Below are 20,840 nucleotides of genomic sequence, written 5' to 3'. Positions count from 1 at the left end.
TTTAAATAACGGATAAATAAATCACCTAATATTTCCTGAACATTACCATAAATTAGTTGCTACATTACCCACAAATCTCACAATTTATAGTTTGCCATCTTTAAAAAGTGGCTCCACATGTTGAGAGACTTAGTGTATGACATATTTGAATCCAGCTCACAGACACAAATGGCTTGATGAAGTTTATTGTTCTTTTTCAGCAGTTTATCCATGCACCACATCTACAATGATATATTCCACCAAGCTGCAGTGTCACGTTTTTTTGTTTTTTTTTACATTATATAGGATTAAACATCAGATCCTTTATTTTTGTCATTGTATACGAGGGTGACCCAGCGAGGAAAACCCTCCTCACGATGAGTTACAGCAGAATCCAGAGAGAGAGAGGACGAGCTAACATATGTGAAGAGAGAGAGGAAACCTGACAGAGAAAAAACAGAAAATGACACAGTGACATTTTGTAATAGTGAGGGGAAAAAAGCTTTTTTTCATTCAACGTGACGCCTCAGAGCAGCAGGAGAGCCACCGAGAAAACACGGTGATCACACTTTCATCATACATGTGGGAATGTGCACCAAATAACCACGATATCAACAGAAATAAAGGTGTTTTTCTCCACTTCTTGAAGGTTTGAATGGGTCTGAAGATGAGTTGACGTTCTACAATGACACACGTCGCATGTTTAAGGCTGAGTCTAACTTTTTCAGGCCAAACACAGTCAATATATGACATTTAAAAACTAAAAGAATAAAGGAATTGTGAAGTGTACACAAGACTATAAAAATGCTGACGTTAGATTTGCTTTGTGAAGGTCAAGGTCTAATAATAATAATAATAATAGATTTTATTTGTATTGCACTTTACATTCGAACAACAAATCTCAAAGTGCTACATTGTAAAAACAAGATAATAAAATAAATAATAAAAAAGGTCTAAAATACTAATCCCACCTTCATTTCACTGCCAGCAGCATCTTTATTTCACATGTGCCAACTGAGCAGGAGACAGAGAAGAAAAGCTAACTAGCATGAAACAGCTCAGCTAGTTAGCTAGCTCACAAGTAACAGCTCTTATACTCAGCTATTAAGCTAGTTCTTCTTGTTCTAATATGTTCTGGCAGAGTGTAATGCTGCCCTCCACAATTTAGCTAGTTAGCACATAACAGCTCAGCTAATTAGTTAGCTAGCATGAAGCTAAGCTACGGTGTGTCCAATTGGAATTCAGAAGACGGACCTGGGATGCTAACGTATCTCAAGGCTAGCCATTGTCAATAAAGTCAATAACACATTTAAACATTTAAAAAGAACCAAATAAATAAAATAGGAAAATAAATGGAAATATAAAGGAAATCTCCCTAAATCTCTGGTAATCCAAATTTGGGTGCCCTGGCGTTCTAATCCCACCTTCATTTGTGTCGTTTGTGGATGTTTTAGTGTAAAAAGTGCACAGTCATGCTAGTCAACAAACAGACAAACAAAGACTGAAACAAAAAAGTCGATTGCACCGAGGTTTAAGGCCTCAGAGGTGAAGAACTGAGAGATGTGAGAGTTTATTTGAAATCTGTGAGGTATTTATCTTTAGTCGAGGGATAAAAACACAATGACAGGTGATTGAATGAGTGAGTGAGAGTTCACTCTATCATCGTTTCACACAAACACACAATATTTATCTGTCTTTTCCTCAAAGTGGAGGTGAATTCAGTGACAGCAGGGTCATAAATATATAATCTAATCTAATGAGACAGAGATTAACACACAGGTTCCATCGGAGACGCAGACGCCCACACACCACTACAACCAGCAAACAGCTCATCTAGTTAGCTTCAATAACTAGCATCAAACAGCTCAGCTGAGGTGCATTCCATTTACGTCAACTGACAGTGACTCGTTCCACATAAACACATATTTCTCAGGTTAGCCACTGTTAGCAATAGCAGTCAATAACAGTGCTCCGTGTTAGCATTTTGCGCACACAAAAAGTGTAGCAACATTTTTATGTTAAAAATGAAAATCTGTGTACGACTGACGAGGTTCCCAGGATATCTGATGTTACAACTTCCCACTACAAATAGAATGCACCATTAGCTAATAGGCTACCTAGCATGAATTAGCTCAGCTATCTAGCTTTAGTTAGACAGCTCAGTAATTCCATTTACATTAGATGTTATTAGTCACACCTTAATGTAACAAATCCTGGGTTAGCCATTGTTGACAATACAGGTCGCTGACATCTGTGTGTGGTATTTTAAGCACAAAAACAGCATTGTGACACGTTCTGGAAATAAAAACGGAAAAGTACTTTTGTACGACTGTTTTTACTGCGACAAAAAAGTGTGATTCAGGGAAAGTAGCAGTGTTTGCACGAATGGCCGCCATCTTGGAATCCTGTGTTAGGGAAAATCCGACTTCTGGCTACAACTGGAACGCAGCGCTAGTTTGTGACAAAGATGCTACACGGGCGTCACAGGACAGCGTCTGTTTGTTTGTTTACATAAACTGCTACAGAGCTGCTGCTCACGGACTCATAATCTCATATTTACACGTTTTTTCATTCATGAAAGCTGTTCAAAAAGAAGCGGGGAGAGTTATAGGGGAAAGCAAGGGAGTATCAGGTGATAGTTGTGATATTTAACGACAAAGCGCCAGGGAAACATCAGCGCTTCTGTGAGACACGCTGTGATTCAAAATAATAAATTTAATCTGTAAACGATAAAATGTGTGACAGCAGTTTAATCCGTTTAATCCCAGATTCTCTGTAATAAACCTGACGATAAGCTTAAGTTTACAGTCGTGAAACTTCACAGTCACGCTTGCATGGTTTTGTTGCCCTCTGCTGTTTCTAAAGAGTCAAACTTGCCCAGAAGCGTAACAGTGACACGTGTGTGCGTGCGTGTGTGCGTATGTGTGTGTGTGATAATACAGATGTTCAGCTGCTGTTTTCTGCTGTAGATGAAGGTGACGTCGCTCGCTCCTTAAAAAGGCCCTGAAAGAGAAAACAGGACAAATAAAAATCCACGTCAGACGTGTTAATCTCAATCAGCTGCTTGTGTCCAATAATCCGATTTGAAAAAGATAAAATATTCAGCAAAAGTTTAGTTTTTTTCAGAGAAAAGTGGAAATGTGATGATAAAGTAATGATAATGATAACAGGAGTTAGATGTTTGCTTTGTTCACCTTTATGCTAATATTTTATATTTAATGAGTGAATAAACGGAATTGATCTTTATATGCATATTATGACATCATGACAATGAAATTTTAACATTAAAAATAATTTCATTTTCATTTTATTTCTTCTTTTCATGCATTTTTTGGCTTAGTTCAAGCATTTTCTTTTGAGGCAGAAACAGGTTGACTTCATGATTTTATGATTTATTGTATTTTTTAATGACAATAAATGTATTGAAACCATCACAATTAGGGCTGCAATCTTAACTGATAATAAAAATCTATATTTTCATAATAGATTCATCAGTCTGAGTTCTTTTTTTAATAATTAAAACAAGTTTTCAGCTTCTTTAATGTGAATATTTTCTACTTTCTGTCATTTTTCAGCCTCTTAAATGTGAATATTTTCTACTTTCTGTCAGTTTCCAGCTTCTTAAATGTGAATATTTTCTAGTTTCTGTCATTTTTCAGCTTCTTAAACCACTGTACTGTTGTACCTGACTACTGGACGTCCAGTTTGCTGGGGCCGATGCTGTGGATGAGCTGGGAGGACTCGGAGGCGGCACTGTACGCTTGGATCAGCAGGTTCTTGTTGAGGTCGTCGACCCCGCTGCCGGCCAGCAGCTTTGGGTAAGGGGGCGGGGCCATTGACAGGTCACGGACATGCCCCTGGGCGTCCAGGTCCATCAGGTGCTCCAGCGGGCAGCTGTCCGTGCCGTCAGTGACGGGTGAGAACTCGTGAGTGCTGGCCTGCTCGTCCCTGGACACTGGACTGATGGAGACAGATGGAGAACTTAAAGAGACGATGGTGACACAGACACAATCATTTGATTTATTAGCATTTTGTCAAAGCAAGATTGACACACTTTGCACACATTTATATGTTGAGTTGTGAACATATGAGTCCAAAGGTTTGGGAGAAAAAAAGCGTCAGTGTTTGAAATAGAGAGACTCACTCTCCCACACCAAAGCCCATAGAGAAAATCAGGGATTTTAAAGGCAACATAGAATGCTCGTATCGCACATATATGTTAGTTATGGAGGTCTACTTACATATATTAACTTGTTTTCATGATTAAAAACCTCCTAATCGCTGCAAACGAGCTGATCAAAATATCTCCTCACTGACGCTCTCGTCGGCCGCGCTGTTTCAGACCAAAATCACACCCCCAGAACGTGGACTGTTGTGAATGGCCAGCCAACGAGAGCTTTCCCACTGTCCTGTGATTGGCCATGTACCTGGAAATGATGTAATTGGTAGGCCAGCTCTCAGATACACAGCTCCCCCTCTGGCACGGTGGATACTCTGCATCTCAGCAGCTACAACGAGAGTAGTTCTTCTTCTTCTTCGGTTGAACGTACGCAACCGGATGTGCCCGAACGAGTGCCCGCACCAGGAGGCGCTACGGTGGTGAGAGGAGTGGTGAGGTATACTGATGACATCATCAACATACAGAAGTGCCGATCCGCTTCACAGAGCCCAGGATTAAACATCAGATCCTTTATTTTTGTCATTGTATACGAGGGTGACCCAGCGAGGAAAACCCTCCTCACAATGAGTTACAGCAGAATCCAGAGAGAGAGAGGAAGAGCTAACATATGTGAAGAGAGAGAGGAGCCCAGTTTGTTCTGAAACTTTATGGTTTCATAAACGAGGTAATGATGCAGATACTCACACAAAAGCAGCGTTAATTGGAGCTTCCGGTCTATGTCGCCTTTAAAATCACACACACAGGAGTTGTTGATCCACTGCTGCCTCCATCACTAAGTTCAAATGTCTTATTTTGACACTTCGATGTTAAAAAGCCTGCATTCAGATTGACCTCAGTGACACAAAGTGACCACACGAGGCAGCAGAGAACCAGCAGCTCCTGTGTCCCCGCCAGCTAAAATGACTGATTTTCTGTCTGGGCTTTGGTGTGGGAGATTGAGTGGTTTACAAATGTCTGTCTAACAGTGAGACAAAGACGTGAACATCGTAGACTTAAGCTGACATAGATCTTATGAGCTCTTATTATAACAGTGATTTTAAAGCCCACACTGGTTTCTCCTACCTGACGTCCATGGACTGGACACCGTCAGACAGCTCGTCCACACAGCTCTTGTTCTCCAGTGGACCCAGTGAGATGACCGGAGCTTCAGCACAAGTCGCTGTGTCCTCGTCCACAGCAGCTGAACTCACAGCTCTCAGCTCAGATCCTAGAAAAGAGTTATATATTTAAATATAAATATGTACAGTGTCTGATATTTTACATCAAACTATTACTGTGCAGGTCTCTGTCATTACCTGAGGCACCACATGGGGGCTCCACCTCACTCTTCCTGGTTCTTTTCATAATCTCCTCAATTCTCTGTCACATAAAGACACAGCTGTTAATGCAAAATAAAAACATCAAACTCTTTTTTGCTGCTTTTGCTGCTTATTTCTAAATGTATTTAAGAAAATAAAGTTGACAAACGATCATGACCCAAATAACCCACAATAACACAAATCGTGCAAAAACAGCACATTTGTGTGACTCATTTGTGTGTGCGTGTGGGTGTGCATGTGTGTCCAGGTATTACTAATGTCGGGGGACCTAAACCTGTTTGTGATGACCATTATGAGGACTTGTCTTCCTTGTGGGGAGAAAAATCAAGTCCCCAAAATGTAAATGACTAGATTTTAAGGTGAAGATATGTTTTAAAATTAGGATTAGGATTAGACCAGTAGTAATTGTGGTTAAGGTTAGAGTAAGTCTCCAGGAAATGAATGTAAGTCAATGCAATGTCCCCTCAAGTCATGAATGTCCAACATGAATGTGTGTGTGTGTGTGTGTGTGCGTGTGTGTGTGTGTGTTGTGCGTGTGTGTGTGTGTGTGTGTGTGCGCGTGTGCGTGTTTGTGTACCTTCTTCCTCTGCAGTCTCTCCTGCTCCTCCTGGATGTGCAGCAGCTCCCTCTCTTGTCTCTTCCTCTCAGCTTCTCTCTGAGCTCGTAGAAACGCCTCCTCCCTCTGAGGGAAAACATCATGTCACACTTTTACTCTCTTGGGGGTGTGGTCTGCTTAAAAAAGACTTGGTTAATAAGATCTACGTCAGATTAAGTCTATGATGTCTTTAAGAACATGTTCACGTCTTTATCTCACTGTGAGACAGACTTTTCCAACAGGAAACTGAAGTTTGTAAACCACTCACTCTCCCACACCAAACCTCATAGAGTAAATCAGTGATTTTAGCTGGTGGGGACACAGGAGCTGCTGGTCCTCTGCTGCCTCGTGTGGTCACTTTGTGTCACTGAGGTCAATCTGAACAAATGATTTCAAAAGCCTAAAAATCTTAATAAGACATTTGAACTTAGTGATGGAGGCAGCAGTGGATCAACAACTCCTGTGTGTATGATGTTAAAATCACTGGTGTGGGCTTCTTCTGTGGCTTAAAAACACCTGAACTGTCCGTTTAAGACTTTAGGAAATGGGTTTTGTCATTTTAACAAACACACTGAAGACACGATGGACGTCAATTTGACCTCTCACCTCTCTGTCCAGCTGCTCTTGCATGTCCTTCCACCTCTGCTCCTTCTGCCGTCGCTCCTCCTCCTCTCTGCCCCTCCTCTCCTCCTCCCTCCTCACTCGCTCCTCCTCGGCCTGATGTGCCTCTCTCTCCTGTCGCTCCAGTGCCTCCTGCTGCCTTCTCTGCTCCTCCTCTGCCCTCAGCCTGCAGCCACACAACAACACTTTATTCATGTGTGTGTGTGTACTCCCCTGTCCTCCTCTCTGTCTCTCTTCCTGCTCGTATGTGTGTGTGTGTGTACTCCCCTGTCCTCCTCCTCTCCCTCTGCTGTCTCTGTCTCCTCCTGCTCATGTGTGTTTGTGTGTACCTCCCTGTCCTCCCTCCTGTCTTGTGTCCTCCTCCTGTCGTTGTCTCTCCTCCTGCTCCTTCTGTATCCGGGCCAGTCGTCGTCTCTCTGCCAGCAGTCTGGACGCCTCCTCTGCGTCTGTCGTCCCGCCAACACTCCGGCCTGTTGGCGTTCCCGGGGACTCTGTGTGTGTGTGTGTTAGACGGATTAACAGGAAAAAGACACACACACATAAAGACAGAACAGTGCGTGTGCGTGTGCGTGCGCGTGTGCGTACCTGCGGTCAGTTCTCTGCTGGTGGATTTGGGAATCTTCTTCTCCGAGTTTTCGGATTTGGTGGATTTCCTCTCTAGGGTGCTGTGACCTTTGACCTCAGTGTGACCCCTGTCCTCGGCCCCAGGGGTGGAGCCTCTCTGTCTGTGCGGCGAGGGCGGGAACTGACCAGGGGAGCAGGGAGACTGAGGACGACTTCTGTTTGACCTCACACTGACACACACACACACCCACACACACACATCAGGGACCTGTGTGTGTGTGGGTGTGTGAACATGTGTGTGTGTGTGTGAACAGGTGTGTGAGTGTGTGTGTGAACATGTGTGTGTCTGCGTGCGTGTGTGTGCGTGTGTGGGTATTACTAACGCTGTGGGGACCTAAAACTGTTTACACAGTCACATTATAGGGACTTGTCTTCCTTGTGGGGACAAAAATCAAGTCCCCATAACCTAAATGACTACATTTTAAGGTGAAGATATGTTTTAAGGTTAGGTTGAGGTTAGGATTAGGATTAGGCCAGTAATTGTCATGAATGTCCAACATGCGTGTGTGTGTGCGTGCGCATGTGTGTGTGTCATACCGCTTTGGTGTAGCTGTTCCTTTGTTGTTGGCCTTGAATGAAGAACTACGTACAGGAGTGTTTGGAGTTTCTCCCTGAAAACACATTTAACAACATTCATTAATATTAATAATATAAACAAATACAATCAAATAATATTTAAAAAAATAAATAAAATGCCTTAAACTTTGTTCCTTTGATACTTTTTTAGTGTCATAGTTATATGTTTCTGATTCAGTTTTGTTCTTCTTTCATCATCTTTACTCTTTATTTCATAAAGTTTGTGTCTGTTTTATTATAATATTCATCATCAGTTATATAAAGACCTTTATTTTCAATTATTTTAATCAAACAACAACTACTTCACGTGTGAGCCTATGTGTGTGTGTGTGTGTGTGTGTGTGTGTGTGTGCAGGTATTACTAATGTTGTGGGGACAAAAATCAATTCCCCACAACGTAAATGACTGCATTTTAAGGTGAAGATATGTTTTAAGGTTAGGTTGAGGTTAGGGTCAGGGTTAGGATTAGGCCAGTAGTAATTGTGGTTAAGGTTAGAGTAAGTCTCCAGGAAATGAATGTAAGTCAATGCAATGTCCCCTCAAGTCATGAATGTCCAACATGCGTGTATGTGTGTGTGTGTATGTGACCGTGGGCGTCTTGGCTCTGGACGTCTCGTCAGGAAACCCAGCGATGCTCCTGCGATTGGAGGAACTTCTGTTGGGTCTGTGGTTGCTGGGGGAAGCTGTTCGATGAGACACAAAAGACACTGATGGATCACAGATGACACACACACCCACAAGTGTGCACACACACACACAGTTAGATATAAAGACACACAGATGATTGACAGATAAATGAGAAACATCCATGAGTAAAAAGTTGTTTTACATAAAAATCTTTTCATATGTGGAATCATATATGAATAAATAAATAAATGAATGAATGAATGAATAAATATATACACCTGTATATATAGATATATATTTTTTCCTTTAATTTAAGCATTAGAACATAATTTAGCATCTTAAAAAAAACACATAACATTTCTGATCATTTTTGAGTACCTGCCATTTTACTTCATTTTATAAATGTTTTATTGCATAAATCTTAATTAAAAGGCCAAAAAAAAAAAAAAAAGACACATGATCCTCTCTCCGGTATAAACAGACAAAAAGGTAAAATAACATTTAAATGATCTTATCTTATTTTACAACAATCATCATTTTTCTTTCTCTAATTGAACTAAAATGATACCATTCTGTTTCGTTTTCTTTAAAGCAATAAATCACAATCAAAATTCATGTCTTTATTAATATCACTTTAATACTGTTGTTGTATGCTCTGTATAGTTTCATAGTTATAGTCAGATTGTGTATGTTTGTAAATAGTTGTGTTTCTGTTGTTTTTTGTATTGTTTCTATTTATGTCCCTTTTAAATTGATTTAAAGAATCTGATGAGTCATGATTGTGCCTCACCTCTGTCAGGTGAGTGCAGAGCAGCTGACGAGCTCGACAGCTGTTTGCTCACTGATGGATCCATGGTGGGCGGAGACAGGAAGTCCACAGCTGATTTAAATCAAACAAACATCAATAACATGTGACACTGTGTTCTGGAGAGGAGACAATTCACAGTAAAGAGCTGCTGATACGTCACGCTGAGGAAACGTTTGAGAAACTCCACCCACAACACACACACACAAACACACACACAGACGAGGAGAGGCGGAGCCTAATGACAAAGAATCAGGCTGTGGACCGAATTCACCATCAGTGATGTGACTGAGATCACACGAGGAGAATGTTTCCTACACACAGACGCACGAATGCACGCCTGAAGGCATCGTCATGACGACAGCAACTGCAACGTTCATTTTATGAGAAGATGTGACAGAAACCGTGTCTATAAAATATACAGTTTATGTGTTTATATGTGACTGATTTGTGTGTGTCTGAGTGTGTGTACTCGTACATACATCTTTGTCAGGACCAAAACAAAATGTCTGAATCACAGGAATTGAGGAGGACATTTTGTGACACACCCTTAAAATGGCTGTTTATGGGTTTAAGGGTTTTAGCTGTGATGGTTAGGTTAAGGTTAATGAGTGTCCTCACTAAGACACTGTACAATGTGTGTTTGAGTTGTGTTATAAATTTGCAGTTGTGTGTGTGTAGGTTTGGTCTCATAGCTTCTATAGACAGCTGCAGGGTGTGTGTGTGTGTGTGTGTGTGTGTGCTCTGGGCCACAGGAAGACGAGCAGCCCTTTGTATGATGAAGATGGGGGTGGGGAATGTGTGTGTATTGTTGTGTTTGTCGGCCCTTTTGTCATAAACACTGACCTCATGGAGACCAAAACCTGGTCCTAACGGTCGCATCTATTTTGGAACACATAGTGGGATTTAAAGCACAACTACGCAGGATTCTGTTCTTTGCGTCAGCCTCATTGTGATTGTTAAATGTGTTGTTGTGTGGGGAGCTGTCTCCACCACTGCCCTCTACTGTTTGTTAGAGGAAAACCTGCCTTGCAAGATCAGAGTACTCAGAATCAGGAGGTCTCGCGGTACGCTCGGTCAGTGATAAGCATTATCTAGGATGTTCATCGAGGCAGAGGCGGTGAAAAAGAAGCAGAGAAAAACGTCAAAATCACAGACGCATGAAAAGCAGGAGGGTGGCGCTTCAGTAGAGAGTTTTTACAACAACACAATGGATGGGTGGATGTTTATGGAGGTGTCGTAACAATACGTATTCCCAAACTGTAGGGGGAGCTCCGTAGAGTTACAGAGTGGAAAAGATTTGACCAGACTCATAAAGTTCTGTTGAATTCTTGAACATTGAAGGTTCTTAAATTCTGTCACACACAAAGCAAGCAGAGCAAAGCAACCTACCCACAATGCAGTTCTGCTACACCTGACATCACGTCTGCTAACATACTGTATAAGCTAGCTCTTCGATTTAAGAGATTAAAATTTCCCGATATTGATGGAAAGCTTCTGGAAAACTACAGCTTACAGTCACAGTTTAATGGAACTAAGGTCGTACGTAGTCTGACTTAGACGGACAATCTAACAACTTACAGAGTCTGAGTATAGATGTGGGGGAGAAAATGGATTTATCAGCCGTGTATGTGTCACTCCGCTGTGTCTCTCTATAAGCTTGAGCATATTAGATGAGTTTCCTGGATAAAAGCGTCTGCTAATTGGCATGTCATGTAATTTTCTGTTTGTATTGTAATATCGAAATGTCATGATTTCATCTTGTTGTCCGAAGAAAGGCGGTGCTTACACATCATCTCCTTCTACGTCGGGGTCATAGACCGACCGGGGAGGCCATTTTGGTGCGTGTGCAGAACGACAAGTCTGACTCCAGTCCGACTAATACCTACTTAACGTGGGCGGAGTCATCACGGCACGGCTGAGTGAAACTGCGGTGACTTGTTTTATGTAGCAACTTTGTTTTATACGCAACACACACACACACACACACACGAGTGACTAGTGACTTTACACCAAACTTCTGTAGTTGTTGGAGATTAACCCACGTTTTTAGGATTGTTAAGTAAATTTATCTACAATTCAGCACTGTTCGGCTTGATTTCTGTCCACACGTCTCCGGAGTACAGCCTCCTACTCCACAGACTACAGCGGCAGCGGTCTGTGGCTCGCGATCAGCGGCGCTGTCCCTAAATACACCTCTCCACTTTAAAAGACTCCTGTTAAATATTGAGGTTTCCCTGGTAGTTGTTGGAGATTAACCCACATTGTTAGGATTGTTAAGTAGTGTTAAGTGATCTACAGTTCGGTGCTGTTCGGCTTGATTTGTGTGTTGGAGGTCTCTTCCTGTGACGGGACTCAGCGGCTGGCAGTCTGACCAATCATCGCATAGTACCTGCTTTTAAGCACGCTTGGAACCTCGTCTGATCAGGTACTAAAAATAGTACCTGGTACCAGGTACTAGGCTAGTGGAAACGCTACTTAAACCGTGCCGTGGCGAGGCCAGGCGAGTAGAGCCGGTGGAAATGTGCCATAAGTGTACACATGCAGGAGTAATTGGACTATGAATCACATAATCCAGGTATGTCCATCTTAGTCGGACTAATGTACCTGAATCACGTTATCCGGGTACGTCAGTCTTAGTCGGACTAACGTACCTGAATCATGTTATCCAGGTATGTTAGTCCGACTACACACACGCAAGTGTTTACATGACATTAAGAAAACTGAATTATTATCTTATTGTATTTATCTTAGTCTAAAATCAGACTTTTAACATTCATGAAATACTGAAGGAACCAGTATTTCTTTAATCTTTGATTAACATAAAACATAATACATTTCTCCCGGAATGTACCTTTAATGAGCACTGACTTCACAAACACACACACTGTACACACACGAGAACAGCAGCAGGTAACACAGCAGGGGCGGCGAGAGGGGAAGTGTATGAGCGACACACACACACATGCAGGGTCACATGGTCTGTACCGTTGCGGGATTGGCTGGCACTGGGAGCGGCAGCAGGAAGCTCATTGGGCTGAGCAGAGCCAATAGCAGGGCAGGGCGGGGTCTTAGGGTTACCTGGGCGACAGGTGAAGCAGAGCGGAGAAAGCAAAAGCATTACACTCACTCACTCACTCACTCACTCATGACACACAACCAACCTCATCCACACACCTTAGCGTCATACTTTTATATTTGAGCCTGTTTACTTTTAACTAATATATAATAAACCTATTAACTAACAGTCTGGCTAACTTTTTTAGCATTACCTTTTATGTTTAATTAATAAAAAAAAAGTAATTTGATGTATAGCCACATGTTAGCTTATGTCATATGTGCTAGCTTAGCTAACTTAGGCTGTAGTTCATGTAATTTTGTGTTTCATAAACAAAGTGAAGATTGCTTCACGTCCTTCCTCGTGCTAGCATATACAGTTTTTATACTTTGTCTTTCATTAACAAAACAAAAGTTGGTCAATGCACAGCCACATGTTAGCTTAAGTCATAGGTGCTAGCTTAGCTGCAATGTTTAAATTAAATTCTTGTTTTTCATTGTTCATTGTTTTTTCTATCAAAGCAAGGACGCAAGATTTTTACTAACTTAAGCTTTGTTTTTTGTTTTTACTTTAAATTGTGTCACAGATCAGGAGCTATTCCACATCCTTTCTCGTGCTAACATACAGTTTTGCTAACATGCGTTGTAATCTGTTGTGGGTTTTTTTTACTTTAACTTTTGTTTCATGAATAAACAGTTCATGTCCAGCCTCATGTTAGCTTAGCTCACTGGTGATAGTTTGACTAACTGTAGCTAGAGTCTGGTTTGCTAGCTTAAACTTTTGTGTTTCATTAAGAAAACAGAGGTTGGATCACATTCTTCCTCATGCTAGCTAAGCTCATAAGTGATAGCTTGGCTAACTGCAGCTGCAGTCTCGTTTGTTAGCTTAAACATTTGTGGTTCTTCGCTGTAGCCGCAGTATTTTCTTTAATGAGCCAAACATCCATGGTTGAAATAAGCTCGCTCCCTCGTGTGTCTTGGAGATGAACTGCAGTAATAAATCTTCAGTTCAAGGCCAGGAGAAAAAAAACTCCAACACGACTCATGTGTGGTTCCAGATCCAGAACTCAGTTATTTTGTTTGTTTACGTACAATTTTTATGGATCAAAATAAAATGGCGTCATGACTGTGATCATTGTTGGTGGAACAACAGCGTGTTTTCAGAGTGTGTTGTGATGAAATCTTGGCTCATAAAAGTCTGATTACACACACACACACACACACACACAGACACAGACACACAGTGTGCCTTCACTGAGTCTCAGTCCTTTAATCGAGTGGAGCTGTAAGATGAGAAGCTGCTGCTCCTGCTGCTGTTTCTGCTGCTGCTGTTTCTGCTGCAGTGAACCAAACTGATCCCAGATCAGCCAGAGCCAGACGCGGCGCCACTGGGTGGGCCCACATCCCTGAGCTGGGCCGAGCTCAGGCTGTTGATGGAGGCGACTGTGAATTATTGATGTTTGTAACGAATGCAGCGATGCAGAAAAACAACAAACTGCCGGTGGTTTTTCACTGAAGTGACGATAGAAACATCACGTTAAAATAAAAAGATTTGAAAAGATGGAAAAACATCATCATCATCATGTCGCACTTTGTGTGCGTGAGGCCTTCAAGGTTAGACGTGTTACTCACGCTCTCCTGGGAACGAGACCTGACTCCTGTCACGGAAATAAAACAACACAGCTCTGACACACAAACACATGCACACACACACACACACACACACACACACCTGTAGCACCTGTGTGTGTGAGTGTGATTATCACAGACACACACACCTCGTCTCTGAACCCTGATGAGATTTGAAGACAAAGCAGAGCAGCAGCTCCTGCATTGCAGCCTCCACACCCTTCACCACCTCATCCTCCCTCACCCTTTCATCCTGTGTCGTCCTCTCATCCAACCTTCGCCCCCCCCTGCCCTCCACCCTCTGACCTCCAGACCTCCTCCCCAAAACACATCTCCGTCATCCGTATCCACCCGCTCGCTCTGCCACGATCGACGTCTCAAACCAACCCTTCCACTGACATCATCATCATCGTCATCATCATTATCCCCCTCCTCATCATCATCTCTGTTTTTTCTATCATGGCATACACAGAATCAGCTGCTGTTTCACTCACCCTCTGCTCCGTCAGGCGGTCCTCCCCACGTCCAGCGTTTAGGTCTATGGTCCAGATATTCTGGATCTTCTTCTCCTCCTCCTCCTCCTCCTCCTCCGGGTGCTCCTCCTCCTCCTCCTCCTCCCCTGGCTCTCCGGTGGACCAGGGCCTCCAGCCTCTCCTGCTCGTTGCGTTCAGAAACAGGGAAGAAGAGACATTCTCTCACTGAGCCATCGCTACGGCGACGGGTGCCTGGCGATGCGCAGGGAGACGGCTGCGCCATGGTAACCGCCTGCACACACACAGGCAGCCTCGCCCCTCCGTCCCCTTTTTTTCACACTCGACTGCTGCTAGTGACCAGAGCTCGATCGTCCACTGCTCTGTCACTGATACATGACACAGCTGCTGTCTGTCTGTCTGCCGCTCCCTGTAGGTACAACTGATGCTCACTCTCCCTCTCTCTCTCTCTCTCTCTCTCGCACTCTCTCTCTCTCCTACCTCACAATTGTTCACCCCCACCCTCCCCCTCGCTCTCTCTGCCTCCCTCTCTCTAATAACTGAGTCTATTTCACAGAGAACACACACACACACACACACATTCTCACACAGAAACCTTACTGAGGACACTCACAGACACATTAAACCAGGGTCTCAACATTCTTTGGTCCTCATAAAGATTCACACACAAGTACTCACACACTCACACACACACACACTGGTTATCTCAGCTACACTTCTGAGGACAAATCTTAGTCCTAAACCTTAATCAGTTAACCGGTTCCTCAGAAATGAGCTTCAGCTTCATTAGGACCAGGTTTTGGTCTCCATGAGGACGACTGGTCCTGACAACGAGGTAACAAATAAATATGCACACACACACATTCTTGTACAGTAGTGTTAGTGAGGACACACATGTAGAGGCAACATTTCCTCACTCTGTGTGGTTGTTACACACACAGAGTCTGGTTTCCATGACAACAGAGGACATAGCATTGACTTATATTCATATACTCACATTAACCTTAAGCTTAACTTCATCCTAACCATACATAATGTCTTCACCTTAAAATGTAGTCATTTACATTAGTGGGGCTTGATTTTTGTCCCTTTAATGTGAGCGTGTCAGCAGATTAAGGTCCCCACAACATAAGGAATACTCCCCACACACACACACATATACATATATACAATATATTTATATATTATATAATTAAATATATATACATATGTGTGTGTGTGGATTTGGGGCCATTTTTGTCCATTAAAAACAAATGTAAAGCATCATCATCTCTGACCCTGAGACCATGACTGAACATAAACAAAGGCCTTTAAAATATTGAGGATTTGCTGACATGTGCTCACAATCTAATAAAGACACACACATGCACACACAGACACACACAGACACACACACACACACACACACACACACACACACACACAGATGGTCTGTGGGTGGACTGGTCCTTGCCTCTGGTGGCATTTGTTTCATCGCCTCTGTTAATTCTGTTGTCCTCTGCAGTTTTTCCTCGGCTCCTTCTGCTTTTATGCTAATTTTATTTATTATTAATTCATCTTTTTTCAAATAAAATGAGAGGAAAAACACGATGAAAAGCAGATTTAAATGGTTTCAAGTCTGATGTTTTGTTAGTTTTTGTTATTTTCAACACGATTACGTAAAAGCTACGGAACTGATTTTCTGCTGAGGAAGAAACCATTACATTTGGGGGGGTCATATTAAGGGACCAGTATGTGAGCATTAGTGACATCTAGTGGTGAGACTGTAGACTGTAACAAACTCCTCCCCTTTCCCACGTTGGTGGCTTTCACATACCAGAAATGATGTTGTTGTCCTTCATTTGCATAAGCACAAAATAGCCATCCCCGTAACGCAAGGCCCCTGTCTACAGTGGATATAAACAACTAATGCTGTGTTCTATTTACACGTTGGAAGTCAGAACAGAGAGTGATCATCACCTGAGTTCATTGTGTTCTAGTTGAGAAATCGGTAAATATGGATATAAATATATATACGTATATATTTATATATACATAAATATACATGCATATATGCATATATATTTTAGAGTTGAAACGATTAATCGATTACTAAATTAATCGACAATTATTTTGATAATCAATTAATCGGTTTGAAGCTTTTTTCATGATTAAAACAAGATTTCTGATTGTTTAAGCTTAAATATGAATATTTTCTTAATTTCTTTGCTCTGGATAACAAATTAATCATTAAAAGTGATTTTGGTTTGTAGACAAAACAAGACATTTGAGAACATCATCATTTCCAGGTTTGACGAACACCGATCAACATTTTTTATGGTTTTCTGATATTTCGATTCATCGATAATGAAAATAATCATTAATTGCAGCTCTAATATATATATATACAATAAATGATTGAGCATTTCTGAGGTTATTTCTGAAAACTATCAGCAGAGCAAACAGTAAATTCAGATTACATTTTTCATATTTATAATTTTAATCATGTGCTGTATATGCTGTATATACCTATATATATATATATATATATATATATATATATATAGTATTATATAATATAATATATATATATAATAATGGGAAAAAAAAATTCCAAAAAAATTAATTGAAAATAATATTTTTACTGTTTAAAAACACATATTTCTGTGTGTGTGTGTTTGTGTGAGTGTTCCAGTAAACAGCACGTGATTCGCTCACAGTGACATCATCTCCCATGAGACTGACCAATCATTATGTCATTATGCTATGCATATGAGTGTGTGTGTGTGTGTTAGCTTGTTAGCATGCAAACACAGCCTTTAAATCAATAACACAGTGAGTGAAGTCTCTGAGGACCAAACATGACGCTTGTTCATTTCAGACGCTAACAGTGGCCTCTCTGCACGGCGGCCATTTTGACACGTTCCAGCAACAGAAAGCCCAGGTGTTGTCATGTCCACACCAAACCTCATAGAGAAAATCAGTGATTTTAACATCACAACATAGAGGAGTTGTTGCTGTTCTCCACTGCTGCCTTCATCACATCAAGTTCAAATTTTGTCAATTTGGCTTTTGAAATTGTTCCCTCAGATTGACCTCAGTGACACAAAGTGACCACACGAGGCAGCAGTAGACCAGCAGCTCCTGTGTCCCTGCCAGCTAAAATCACTGATTTTCTCTATGGGGTTTGGTGTGAGAGAGTGAGTGGGAACTTAAATATAAAATATTTGTTGCACACTGCAATCTCACCACTAGTTCTTACACACTGGACCTTGAAGAATCTTGTGCAGTATAATGACTATATTATCAATTATTGTCTATTTAACACCAATAATTCCCCCATGGCGGTTTAATAAAATAATATTCAGATTTTAAACAATGTTTTTGTTATTACTTTCAACACCATTATCATATATTTATTTTTCTTTATTACTTTATTATTTTCAATATATTTCTTATTTGGAAAGTGGACGCTTCAGATGGGTTTTAATCTTTTTATGTTTAAGATGTATGTATTTATTGTGACCTCTGACCTTGTCAGCCTGCTGCTGCCGCCTCCTCTTGTCGTCCGCTGCCGCTCGGCGTCGCTGCTCCTTCCTCCTCTGCTCCTCCATCTTCCTCCCTCGCTCCTCGGCACGGCGCTCCAGCTGCTGCTGCACACGACGCTCTTTATCACGCAGCTGCTCTGACAGCTCTGCACACACTAAACATCACATGACCGTGAGGTCTTAAACTAATTCTTCAATAAATCATCATCTAACAGTGAAATATTCACAGGTTTCTTCAACTGAATCTGTAGTTTTTGCCTTACCTTATCTCATTAACTTATCTTATTACCTTATCTTATTTTATCTTATTTTATGGTGCAGATTTCAGGAGGTCAGCTGTGTGCTGTAGCTCGCCCCCTGCTGGCCTTACGAGGAATCATCCAAATGTAAACATAATTCTAAAATGGAGACAGTGAAAATGTTTTGTGTGTGTGTGTGTGTGTGTCTTCTCTTCAGCTTTTACTACCTGTTGGGCTGCTGTGATTGGACGAAGACTGCAAAGGTGATGCTTGTCTACTGGTGGGTGGAGACAACGCAGGAGGAGGCGGTGCCAACGCTGTGAGTGGAGAGAGAGCAAGAGGAGTCACATGATGTCATCAGGCTCAGTTCAAACCTCCAGACTTTATGCTGACTCAGCTTACACACACACACACACACACACACCATAATATCATCACCACGGTGATGACCAGCAGCTGTTTGGGAAAAGAAATGACAAAAAAGCAGCAGATTGACCAAAAAAAATCAGTGAATAATCACGTTTTATAATAAATTAAGTGATGAAAGATGAATGTGTGAATAAATGAGGATATAAACATGGACATATGACTAAATATATGCTTATACATTTATTTTTATCAGACATTAATTTGTAGTGTTTTTATATTTATATAAAATCATTTACAATAGTTAAAAAATTTTTCTGTGATGAATATATGATTTTATATATTTATATCCTCATATTAATTATTATTTTATTTAGCTCCCGTCATGACGTCACATGAGTTACAGCAGCGCTGTGATTCAGAAATAAAAAACATCATTCAAATATAAACATATACACAGTTTAAATGGGATATATATATAATCTGTATATATATATATATATATATATATATATATATATATATATATATATACATACGGATTAACACGACACTTGGACGTTTTATATTCATCCTCACGAGATCTTCATCACAATGCAACGTGCAGCGTTTTTAAATGACATTCCGCGATTTCTCCTCATTTCAAATACACGAGCGTGAAAAAGCAGCGCGTTTTTATTCTTCATTATTGTGTGTATGTGTGTCTCACCTGTCACGTGCACCACATCAGTCATCTTTACCGCTGTTCACGAGCGGCTTCTTCACCCGCGGGAAACTGCAACTGCAGCCGTGGAAAAGATTTTTCACTGCGCTGAAGTCTGTCTGTCATTGGCACGTGATGAGTTAAGGGGAAAGTCAAGGGTAAATGCTGCAGATGAAGAATCAACTCCATGCAATATTTATACGTATATTGTCTTAAATTGTAAGTTAGTTGTGTTTCTGCGAGTCAAACTGTATTTTGTTTAATCATTTACTTATTTACTAATATAAATAAATAAATAAAATAATAAATAACCCACTCTGATTTGTAAATACAAAGAAAAAGAAAAAAAGGGACATTTCACACATTTTTACATCCCTAATACACCACATGAGACCAGGTTTAGTTTTGAACTCAAGCTTAAACTGAAAGAGAATAAACAGTATCAGATTAAACAGAAGGAAAAAAGGTGACATTTCACTACATTTATTAAAGCCTCAACCACAGACAGTGAGTGAAAGTTAAGATTCAAGTATCCTTACATTAATCCTTCATTTATTCATGTATTCACTTCAGGTTTGTGAGTGAGTGAATGTTCATTGATTTTATCAATTATTCAACAGAAAAAATGCTGTGAGTGGATTACTGGAAGAAAAGTCAATTTCCCCTTAAGTTTTCCCTTAACTGGAGCTCAGAATGTGAAGCTAACTTCAGTGTGAGCACAGTGACTCAGGAGAGAGACAGAGAGGGAGGTTAAAATAAAGGTTTAGTTTTCTTTTCATGCCTAAAAACAATGTTATAAAAACATTATACATGTAATAAATAAAACATTTTAATTAAAAATCAACGATTTCTCATTTACAGTAATTAAATAAAAACATGAACTCACGCCTCACTCATTTACATATGAATCACATGAACATCACACTGCCATGTGTTGCTTAGCAACAGGGGATTTGTGTGTTGACATTTTAATGACAGATGAGAAATTAAAATAATAATAAAGTTTTATTGTTTATCATAGCTCCTCCCACTCTCTCACCTCTTGTCATGTGGACGAGTCTCAGCTGCCAGGAAACACGTGCCGAGACCCAGCGCTTTGTTCGATGACGTCACACGATGACACTAAAGAATACGGGTCAGTGGGGTTTACCGTGCACACGCACACACACACACAGGTTTTACAGTCTTTGTGAGGACTGAATATATTCCCTTAATTTAAAGGAGACATATTATACCCTATTTCTCCAAGTTAAAATAGTTCCCTGGTGTCCTAATGAACATGTCAGTGACATGCTTTAGTCAAAATACCATAAGGATGAAGCATCATAGCAGTTCAATAACCCTGCTAAACCCGCCCCTTTCAGAACGCTCGGTTTTGTGCATGGCCCCTTTATATGCAAATGAGACACAGGCAAACACACACCCACTTCTTCCAGGGGGTTTCTGATTTGTCCTTTTTACTGCACTCACTCGCTCTGCTCCATTCCTCTCCCCCTCCCTCC

General features: G+C 41.0%; 1 protein-coding gene across 4 annotated transcripts; it reads right to left on the bottom strand.

Moving 5' to 3' along the window:
- Window positions 1–169: 169 nt before the first annotated feature.
- Window positions 170–19,416, bottom strand: map7d2b (MAP7 domain containing 2b). 4 transcript variants are annotated; one of them, XM_044025003.1, is made up of 16 exons: window positions 19,345–19,416; window positions 18,497–18,586; window positions 18,016–18,185; window positions 14,507–14,666; window positions 12,315–12,407; window positions 9,312–9,401; window positions 8,483–8,601; window positions 7,856–7,929; window positions 7,280–7,488; window positions 7,050–7,185; window positions 6,680–6,863; window positions 6,056–6,160; window positions 5,455–5,518; window positions 5,222–5,366; window positions 3,665–3,960; window positions 170–2,982 (listed from the first exon to the last, which is right to left on the bottom strand). In XM_044025003.1, the coding sequence occupies exons 1-15, from the start codon at window positions 19,367–19,369 to the stop codon at window positions 3,669–3,671; spliced, it is 1,956 nt and encodes a 651-aa protein (XP_043880938.1). In that variant the 5' UTR covers window positions 19,370–19,416; the 3' UTR covers window positions 170–2,982; window positions 3,665–3,668. The 4 variants fall into 4 exon arrangements, with proteins under 4 accessions (XP_043880938.1, XP_043880947.1, XP_043880956.1 ...); XM_044025012.1 differs by having other exon boundaries at window positions 3,665–3,939; XM_044025021.1 differs by having other exon boundaries at window positions 8,483–8,577.
- Between the last annotated feature and the right edge of the window lie 1,424 nt (window positions 19,417–20,840).

This window comes from Solea senegalensis, linkage group LG1 (genome assembly GCF_019176455.1).
Source record: "Solea senegalensis isolate Sse05_10M linkage group LG1, IFAPA_SoseM_1, whole genome shotgun sequence".
Classification (NCBI taxonomy): Eukaryota; Metazoa; Chordata; class Actinopteri; order Pleuronectiformes; family Soleidae; genus Solea; species Solea senegalensis.
Note: the sequence above shows the minus strand (reverse complement) of the source record. Positions and strands in the feature narration are given on the sequence as shown.

Bases quoted from the DNA above. Each gene is read 5' to 3' on its own strand.
- map7d2b (XM_044025003.1), bottom strand. From the start codon at position 19,369: ATGACTGATGTGGTGCACGTGACAG. The intron at 18,186-18,496 runs GTAGTAAAAGCT...TGTGATGTTTAG, and splicing joins CAATCACAGCAGCCCAACAG to TGTGTGCAGAGCTGTCAGAG. The intron at 12,408-14,506 runs GTGAGTGAAACA...CCTGTCGCCCAG, and splicing joins ACCGCCTGACGGAGCAGAGG to GTAACCCTAAGACCCCGCCC.